At 47.3% G+C, this 9,706-nt stretch overlaps 1 protein-coding gene; it reads right to left on the bottom strand.

The window, feature by feature from the left end:
* Positions 1-1,015: 1,015 nt before the first annotated feature.
* On the bottom strand, positions 1,016-2,924 carry GSTUM_00002634001 (uncharacterized protein; the record flags this gene model as incomplete). XM_002836256.2 has 2 exons in its annotated part: positions 2,514-2,924; positions 1,016-2,456 (listed from the first exon to the last, which is right to left on the bottom strand). Exons 1-2 carry the CDS (start codon positions 2,762-2,764, stop codon positions 1,016-1,018), a joined length of 1,692 nt encoding a protein of 563 aa, XP_002836302.1. The 5' UTR covers positions 2,765-2,924.
* Positions 2,925-9,706: the final 6,782 nt, after the last annotated feature.

The following is a 9,706-nucleotide window of genomic DNA, read 5'->3' on the forward strand; positions in this document are numbered from 1 at the left end:
AGCGAATAAGCAGAAGAGGGCAATCCTCATACTTGGCTTTTTTCCCCCACATCAGATCACCCCCACTCTTAAGACGAGCGCCGAATTTCAGAGTATCGAAGCGTTTTTAGAACTAGTGTTGAATACCACGAGAAATTAGCCCTTTTGCTCGGATCTAAGCGGTATGCAATAGCAGTTCTTTTCAAAAACCCTTCGACGCTACAGGTTCGTAGACTCCCCCAGGCGCCCTCAATCCAAACAGTCCGTTGAATAGCTACACCTATAGCAACAAAAAAAAAACATATCATACTATCGTACCATACACTTTTAACCGGTCACTTCTAAGACATAACCTACCCCAGGGACTTCCATATTATACTTTCTTAATCTTCGATACATGACGCGCACACTGATCACTCATACCCTAGTAATCTATCGCAGCAGTCCGCTAGTCGCTCAAAATGTAACTGCCGCATTGCCTCTAGTTCCCCAGCGCTTCGCAGAGAACCAAGCGCATCGTGCGTGTTCTATGGATCGGCGACTGCATCCCGCGGCAGAGTAGCCCACCAGCGCCCGTTAATGAGCGTCTGCTGCTTGGGAGAAAAATAGATATTTGAGTATGATACGGTGCATTGCAGAAACAAAACTTGGAGCCCGAGAGATAGGCAACAGGCATTGATTAGATCCGGCGCGGTACAAGTGTGAAATATCACTGCCGTGCTTGTATTTAGAATGTGGTTTTGGGTCGTGTCCTTGTTATATACCCAAGGTTTAATGGGCTGCGGCACTGCAGAATGAAAACTTAATATTGCAAGCAGTACCTCAAACACTCCACAGTAATTAGCTTATCTAGGCTTTGAGTGCAGCGGTCGAGTATGGTTATTTATTTCAGGAGCTAGTTAAATCATATCACATCGTAAATGCTCCAGCAGCGTTGCAAGGCCAGAACGAAAAGACACCCGCACTAACCACCACAAACCCAATCCAATCCAAGCTCCGCCAAAGCTACAGGGACCACCCCACCAGCCCGGAAAGGCTACAAGTCCAATCCCCACCACTCTCGCAGTACCCCTTCACACCCATCTCTAGACCCACTTTCTACAACTGGCTCCCCATCCATCACCCCCATCGGATACCCCCCGACAAGTAACCACTTCAGCCGCTTGAAGGTGCCAAAATATCTCTTAGCAACATCAACCATCCTATTTCTATGCCACGCCTCCCATACCACGTCGAGACCAGCTTCGCTTAACCCTGGCGGAGAGATCTCCGTTGGCAATATCCGGTATTCGTAATAATACTCGATTGGCGGAACTCCATCTTTCGATCTATACGTATCTCTTGTAAATGCTATTCTTCGCAATCCTTGGAGCGGGGAGAGTGTAGCGAGTATTGCGTCATGGTCAATTTCCCAATCGACCGCCCAACCGCTTTGTTTGCCCGCGCTGAGCCAGAGCTGGGTTAGAGATCTTATCTTGCTGATGTAAGATAATGCAGAGAGGTCGATATATGAACATCCGAATATTAGGGAGAGGGAGTTTAGGGACGTGAAGTTTGTGAGGGTTGGAAGTAGGGTTGTAGTTAGGTACTCATTTGTGTACGGGGAGAGTGCGAGAAATTTTAATTGGGGGTTCGAAGCAATGAAGGAGACGTCTGGGTCTTTGGGGATAGAGAAGGTGTGGCAATGGAGCGATTGTAGTGATTTTATCTGGCCGATGGTGGGGAGGAAGGCACGGACGCGTTCAGTTCGGGTGTCGATGCTTAGCGCCCGGAGGGTAGAAGTGTCACCGGAGGGGAAAAAGGAGCTCAGGACTGTGTCGTCGGATACGCTTATCAAACTCAAGGACAACGTTCGCAGTTTTGGAAAGCTGATGGATCGCCCAAAACTTTGCTGGTCTCCAAAGTGCCCGCGCCAGACTAGCCTCTCTAGATTCTTGGACGTAGCTTCTAGAACACTCTTACAAAAATTCGCAGTGCACCGAGATGACGGGGAGCACAGATCACGAATAACCTCCAGTTCCAAAGATTCCACGCCCCACCTCGTGCCTACTAGAGGGATGGAGATGGGGTCATCAACCGCTAGGGAAATTTTGCCCAGCTTCAAAGTCCGGATTGGCGATGCCGGAATAGCCCCAAGCAGATGCTCCGGTGCAACAGCTCTATCCTGAAGACTCAATTCCTCGAGGTTCGGCAGGGCACTAGCGATAGCTGATGCAATTTGCACAGTGTAAACACTAAAGTACCTGTCCGAAGCTTCACGGAGATCCACCAAATCAGGCCGTTCGACGACATTATGCGCTTCTGAGAGGTGCCGGGGCTCTGTTGCTACAATAAGGCGGCGGACGCAAGCTCCGATTGAAGGCTGCGGTAGACAGCCGTTGTTGACCGAGCGCTCCTGGGCCTCCTCGTGTAGGGCCGCTATAAGCGAGTGTTTTGGGAAACTGTAATCCAAAGTTACTGTAGAGAATTGGACCGACCTATCGTTTGTTAGCACGAATACTCAACCAAGCGGACGGAAGACTAGTTAGCGATACCTAGCCAGCTGCCTGCAATCACGATCCACCAGTGCCAGCGATTTAAGATCATCGGCCCCCAGGTAGGTCGTGATGTCATTCAGCAGCTCAATTGGGAGCTGGAACAATGGTGTAGTGGATGTAATTGAGAACCCCTCATTCACCCGGTCGAAAAACAAAGGTCTAGTAACTGTCCTATTCTTCCCATACTCATCATCCTTCGGCCCCGCTAGGATGGGAACAAAAAGGCTCTCAATTCCGTTGTCATCCATCTTTTCCAGACCACAAATGTTTCTGCGAGTTAGTGAGCGGGTGGAAGGGAGGTTCGGAGGAATAAAGAGCGGGGGTAAGGCTTGACACTGGTACCATATACCAGGTCCCTGTCCGGGAAATAGAAAGTTTATAGCTGCCAAGGCACCCACCCAACTGTACTCGAGTGTCCTCTCGGAGGGATGCGCAGTCTGCACTTTCCAACGGTGTGGTAAGATATGATATGACAGCTCGGTTCAATCATTTTGATTGCACCAGTAGTAACTGCCCCATGCACGCCAAACTTTACTTTTGCTGGAATCCTCCTCATGGGGTCTCTCAAGTACGGTACTGGAACTGGGATCGAAGACCAGCGCCCGCATCTCAGGCAGTTCAAGACAAATGAGGACCGTGAGTTGGTGTGGGGCTTGTCCAGACATGGACACTCGATGCCTTTTTTTATTGAGACCGGGGTGCCCTCAGTGAGACGACACCTCAGCGAGCGAGGCGTGGCGAGATTTGGAAGCAACACCCCCCACCCTCGATCACCTTAGCAAGCCAAGCCGTGCCAAGCCTCACTGGGGGCACCCCAGTGAAAAACGCGTTATCAAAAATTTACATGGCGGGGTGAGGTGGACCCTAGGTGAATAGGAGGCTGGCTTGGTGAACCTCCGACGAGGTGAGGAACCCGGAGAAAAGGCAGTGCTGTATGAACAGTTACCGGTATCAAGCTAGACCACATCTCGATCATATCTAAATACCGGTAGCTAACGAAAGACCTTACTGCCAGAGCGATGCACGGACAAAATACCTCAAAAAGCTATTGATTGACGGGCGACCAGAACGTAATTCCTTACAGTACCGATGAGCAAATTTAACTCGTATCCCACCACACAGGAGAGATCCTAAAGTGCTCTCATCGAGTACGATCGGTGCTCGAGTACTGGCTGATTCATAAAGTATCCGGACACCTTGGCACTGTGGCCGCCTGTATTGGCGCCAAGTGTCCGGACACTTTATGATACGCTAGTACACCCAACGGGGATTGGGCACCCTGCAATGGGTTAGGGTTAAGTGCCCATCGCAGAGCCTCATCTCCTGCCCACTAGAAACTTTCTCCCCCCCCAAAAACACTATCAACCCACCCACCTCCACACAATTCAGTCAACCATGACAACAACAACGATTACTCCTGCTACCCCCATACGCTTCACCACTCACTCTTCTCTTCGACGCCGACTGGTTCTCGCAACACTAACTGGCGCCCCGCTCCACATCTCACAGATTCGAGCAACCAGTTTGAAACCCGGTCTAACACCCTACGAGTTCTCCCTCCTCCGCCTGTTCGACTCCTTAACCAATGGCACATTCATCGAAATCTCCCTAACCGGCACAACCCTACTATACAAGCCCGGTTTAATAACCGGCAACAATGGCCGTGTCCTCATACACACAATACCAGAAAACTGCCCCCGTGGCGTCACCTACTTCCTAGAAGTCCTTGCATTACTAGCCCCATTTTCGAAAAGTGCCTTCTCGGTGACCCTAAAAGGTGGTGTCATTACGTCCGCGACGACAGAGGATTACTCGATTGATACATTCCGCACGGCCGTGCTGCCCGTGTATGCTGGCTTTGAGATTACGCGGGGAATCGAAGTGAGGACGCTGGTACGTTCATCAGGACCTTTAGGTGCCGGTGAGGTGCATTTCTTGCACGGGCATCAAGTTCGGTTACCCAAGACACTGCATCTACAGAATTCCGGAAGAGTGAAGCGGATTCGGGGTGTTTCCCATAGCACCGGTGTTAGCGCGGGAAACAATGCTCGGATGATCGAGGCGGCACGTGGAGTTCTCAATAGATTCATTGCAGATGTATATGTTTTCTCAGACGTTTCAAAGGCGCAGATAGTCCCTGCAGATTACGGAAAAGAAGGCGCGGCGGAAATGGCTGCCGGTAACACTAAGGGGGGAGCAGGGGGAAAAACAAGGAAGACCGGTGTTGGGTTTGGTATTTCCTTAGTTGCCGAGACAAGTCTTGGTACTATGTATGCTGCGGATGCATTTGCTGGACCGGCGGAGGCTGCGGAAAATGTCGGGAAGAGAGCTGCTATTATGCTGCTTGAGGAGATTAGGGTTGGCGGGGCTGTTGGTAGACATGGGCTTATGAGTGTCCTAATTATGATGATGATGGGGATTGAGGGGGATGTTGGGCGGGTGGTACTTGGTAGCGAAGCGGTCGGAGAGGAGTTCATCGCTGGTGCTAGGGATATAAAGAAAGTTTTTGGCGGGGAAGTTGCTGTCCGCGATGGAGAAGGTGATTCGTTGGTAGTGTCGGTGGTTGGAAGGGGTGTGGGTAACGTTGGTAGGAAGGTCGCATAATTCTTCATAGACCGTGTAATGTATATATATAAAAGTTTGTACAGTACCGTGCTTTTTGTGTTTCCACCTCACATCATCATCATATATGTGCTGAGCAGTTAATCAGATGTGCGCAATCTCATCTTATCCAAAAACGACAATCTGATAAGATCTGTGCTGTAATGTACCAAGCTCGGAGTTTGTGATCACAACTTGTGATGAGGGTGAAATTGCCATGCCAAGCCAAAATGCGAAAATTCTTATTCCTTAAATGCTCCACCGACTTTCAACATTCACAACGCGCTCGAGCGTAGATCGAGGGGATGCTAGTTTTATGTATTATTAAGATATAATTTTTGTTATTAGAACTATTCTACATCTTAGCTTTCCTTATCAGTTCTCAAATATTACTTCCTAACTATTGCTTGACTATTACTTACAAGTTATAAATGTAGCACATGTAAAGCAAAACCAGGTCAGAGAGAACAACTCGATTTTACAACACATTGGCTTCTGCTATTGAGATTTCAATTGCTATACAACCACTATAAATTACTGTAAGTGAGAAGTAAATACAAAGGGAAAAAGATAATTAGTTTTCAAATTTTTTTTTTTGAAATACTTATCAAATATTTATCCTTCTACTCAGTGATCACTGTTCATCAAGGAACAGGTCAGAGATGGATGATTTCATTACTAGAGCTTATAAGATCCTGGAGATTCGCTACAATTTTATTTGTCCTTATGGATCTTTCTCCAGGTTGTGTTTATATTGTCCCACCCACCAGCCCACCAATTCCTCCATCTGCCACGGATGTGGCTGGGCAAGGAAAAGGTTTTTACGTGACGCATGGGTATGAGTCACAGGTATGTTATTGTTTCACACTTATGACTCATTCGAGTCAGATGATTTGTTATGTTGAGATTTGTTATGTTTCGTACATGGCTCAAATATGAGTCATGGGTTTTGCATATATGACTCATTTGAGTCATTTGACTCGTTTAGTACGTTATGATTGGTTTATGAGTTTTCACACATGACCTTGCTACGAGGTCATGGGTTTTGAACATGTGACCACTTCGGTCACATGATTAGTTTGTTATGATTTAGTTTCGCGCATGCGACCACTTTGGGTCACATGACTACGGGTGGGAAGAACACTATATCAGGAGGGTGATGCAGCCGAGGAGGATAGGTTCTTCACGCTTTGTTCTCAGTACTTTTCCTCGTCGTTGCCATCGCTTCGCCACGAGCATTTCTTTCGTCCTCATGATGGGCCTTGATGCCCTGGATTCTGGGGGAGATATCTGAGTTCGCTCAGTAGTTCCTGGGGTGTTTGGTGTTGAGGTCTGTTAGGTGTTGCGTGGCGAACTACTTGTTTGCTTCTCGTTTCGTCGCCTGCTAGCTATTCCATGATGCTAGCACTTTGAGCTATTCATCACGGTCACTTACGAGCCCCTTTTAGTAAAATGTCTTTGGCTTCCCGTCTATCGTCTACTAGTAGGTTTTGTGTTGAATTTGAGGGGATGGAACATTGTGTTTTGGGGAATCACCCATGTCGTTCTTTAGGCCAGCTCATGTTTCTTGTTGCGTTTTAACGGAGTCCTTAGTTCTTATGATACAAAACGTCCTTGGGTTAGATTGATGACCTTCTTAAGTTCAACTCATCGTACTGGCGGCATCACTCCTCAGGTGGCAGGGTAGTACCCGCCAAGCCCCTCCTTGTTACATTACGTTTCTACAGTCGGAATCCTATGATATTGTTTATCACCGTTCCCTTGGAAGTTAGTCCTTGTGGCATTTACAGTGGTTCAGTCAGGTGTCTCCTCCTCGCCTCAGTGGGGATGGCTTTGACCCTGAAAACTCTTATCCCCTGGCGTGGTTATTATGGCTCCCTGGAATGGTGTGGGATGATTGGCTGCCAGACACTCGCGTTGTCTGTGTGTTTGGGTGGTTCGGTTGTGGATTGTGGTTGGCGGCTTCACCCATTGCAAGTGGAGCCTACCTTCTGTTTTTCTGCTCCTGTTCGTGCGGCCTCCTCCTTCATGTCGCATCAGTCGGGGGTACCTCTTGCCCATTGTTCAGTCTGTACCTGCTACCAGACCTGTGGGGCTAGCTTCGGGTGGCTCTCCCTACTCTTTCTCGGCTTGGTTGGACTTGGGTTTGGCTGGGTTGGATGGTATGGCTGGTGCCGATGCCTTTGGGTGTTGGTGCTACCTCCTTTGTAGCTCCCAGCTGTGGCTAGTGGGTCCCCCTCAGCTATACGATGTTGGGGGTTAGGGCTTTGTTACTGCAGCCAAGACCAGTGGCTGCCAGGTAGTGCTAGGTATAGGCTGTCCTGTGGCTGTCTGCTATCTGACGGTTGATCTGTCTGATGTACTGGGTGGCTGGATGGGCTCTGTGGTATCTAGCATATGGGGCTTGGGAGGAGCTGATTGGGGGGGGATAGGCACCTGCGAGCACTAGTTGGACCTGCATCAGGTTGGGCGAGGTCTAATTAAGTGTTCCCAGTCCGGCTGGAGCTGTTGGGTGAAGCTACTGAGTGCTGTAAAGCTCCCTGGTGGCCTGGCTGGCTGATGGCTACCTGTGTGGATAGTGGGTTGCGACCTCCTGGTGGGACTTGTTTGGGTCTCATGCACTGGGTTTTGTGGGGTTTGTTTGGTTTCATTGGTTTGGCTATGGGTCTAGCAGGAGGAGGCATGGCACCATGGATGGGAGATAGGCCCCACTGACCAGTTTGGTCTGTTACTACCTCTATGTATTTCCTTTGCTTATGATGTTTTTGTTTGGGGAACAGGCAGCAGGTACAGGTCCTCCTTACCAGTATACTTTTCGGAGGTAACCAGCAAAGTGGGTTCATAGGGTCGATGGCCTAGCATGTGGGTACGAGAGGTAGACATGTTTGTTGCCTCCTCCCTGCCATTGTGCTGCCTGTAGGTTTAATTTGTGTATTTGTTAGTTTTCTATTGAGGAGGAGGTTTTGCGCGATGGTTTTCAGGCCGGGTGGTAGTGATTTTATGTTTGTTGGACGAGGAACTTGGTAAGATCGGTCTTTTGCTTGGCTTCGACAATGCTTAGTACTGGTTGGCTTGATACCAGAGGAGCCACAGACTTGGACCAGATTGGGCGCTGGGTTGTTTGATGGTCTTTTAATTAGTTCTCGTATAGGCATGACTCGAGGATGGCAGGTGTGGGGCCATATACTCAGTTAGCTTAGGATTAGTGGTATACTAGTTAGCGGTATCCCTGTGCCGGTGGGGGCTCGTCGTATGCCAGTGTTGGTGGTACGAGTTTAAAGAAAATTACAGTGAATGCTAAGTACTTTTCCTACTTCTTGCTGTCACTTCGCTCCTAGCATTTCTTTCGCATCCACAGTGGGCCCAGATGCCTGGGATTCTGGGGGAGATTTTTGAGTTAGCACAGTAGTTCCTGGGGTTCTTGGTATTGAGTTCTGTTGGCGTTGCATGACGGATTACTTGTTTGCTTCTCATTTCGTTACTTGCTGGCTATCTCATGATGCTGGCACCTCAAGCTAGTCATCATGGTCACTTACAAGCCCCTTTCGGTAAAATGTCTATAGCTTCCTGTCTATCATCTACTCGCAGGGTTTACGTTCGATTGGAGGGGATGGAACTTTGTGTTTGAGGGAATCACCGGTGTCATTCTTTAGGCCAGCTCATGTCGTGTTGGGTTTTAACAGAGTCCTTAGTTCTCGCAATACAAAATGCCCTTGAGTTGGACTAATGACCTTCCCAAGTTTCAACTCGTCGTACAAGCCACTTTTTTTGTAACATATTCGCAAGGTGCTAATCACGTTAACGGTAATAGGTACGATAGTTGGCACGTGGCCCGCTCTTCCAGGGAGGAGGCGAGAGCTGAGACCTAAAGGAGGCTTCGAGGGTGTACTGAGGAACAAAGAAGTAACCGTTCAACCAAGTATATTGATATACGGTCAGTTAAAGTCTGCCCTTTCTATCGTAGAAACAGGCGGTCTTGAAATAAACAAATCTGTTCATGTCTTAACATGAACGAAACTAATCAAAGGTATCACTAGTTACACTTTGGCAAAACTCCTTAAGTATCAAAGCGATACTTAAAACAAATCATAAAACAAAACCAAGTATCAAATGATACTTAAAACTAACCAAGTATCAAAGCGATACTTAAAACAAAACATAAAACAAAACCAAGTATCAAACGATACTTAAAACTAAGCAAGTATCAAAGCGATACTTAAAACAAAACATAAAACAAAACCAAGTATCAAACGATACTTAAAACTAACCAAGTATTAAAGCGATACTTAAAACAAAACATAAAACAAAACCAAGTATCAAACGATACTTAAAACTAACCAAGTATCAAAGCGATACTTGAAGCAAAACATAAAACAAAACCAAGTATCAAACGATACTTAAAGCTAACCAAGTATTAAAGCGATACTTAAAACAAAACATAAAACAAAATCAAGTATCAAACGATACTTAAAACTAACCAAGTATCAAAGCGATACTTAAAACAAAACATAAAACAAAACCAAGTATCAAATGATACTTAAAACTAACCAAGTATCAAAGCGATACTTAAAACAAAACATAAAGCAAAA

This window comes from Tuber melanosporum, assembly GCF_000151645.1.
Source record: "Tuber melanosporum whole genome shotgun sequence assembly, scaffold_139, strain Mel28".
Lineage (NCBI taxonomy): Eukaryota > Fungi > Ascomycota > Pezizomycetes > Pezizales > Tuberaceae > Tuber > Tuber melanosporum.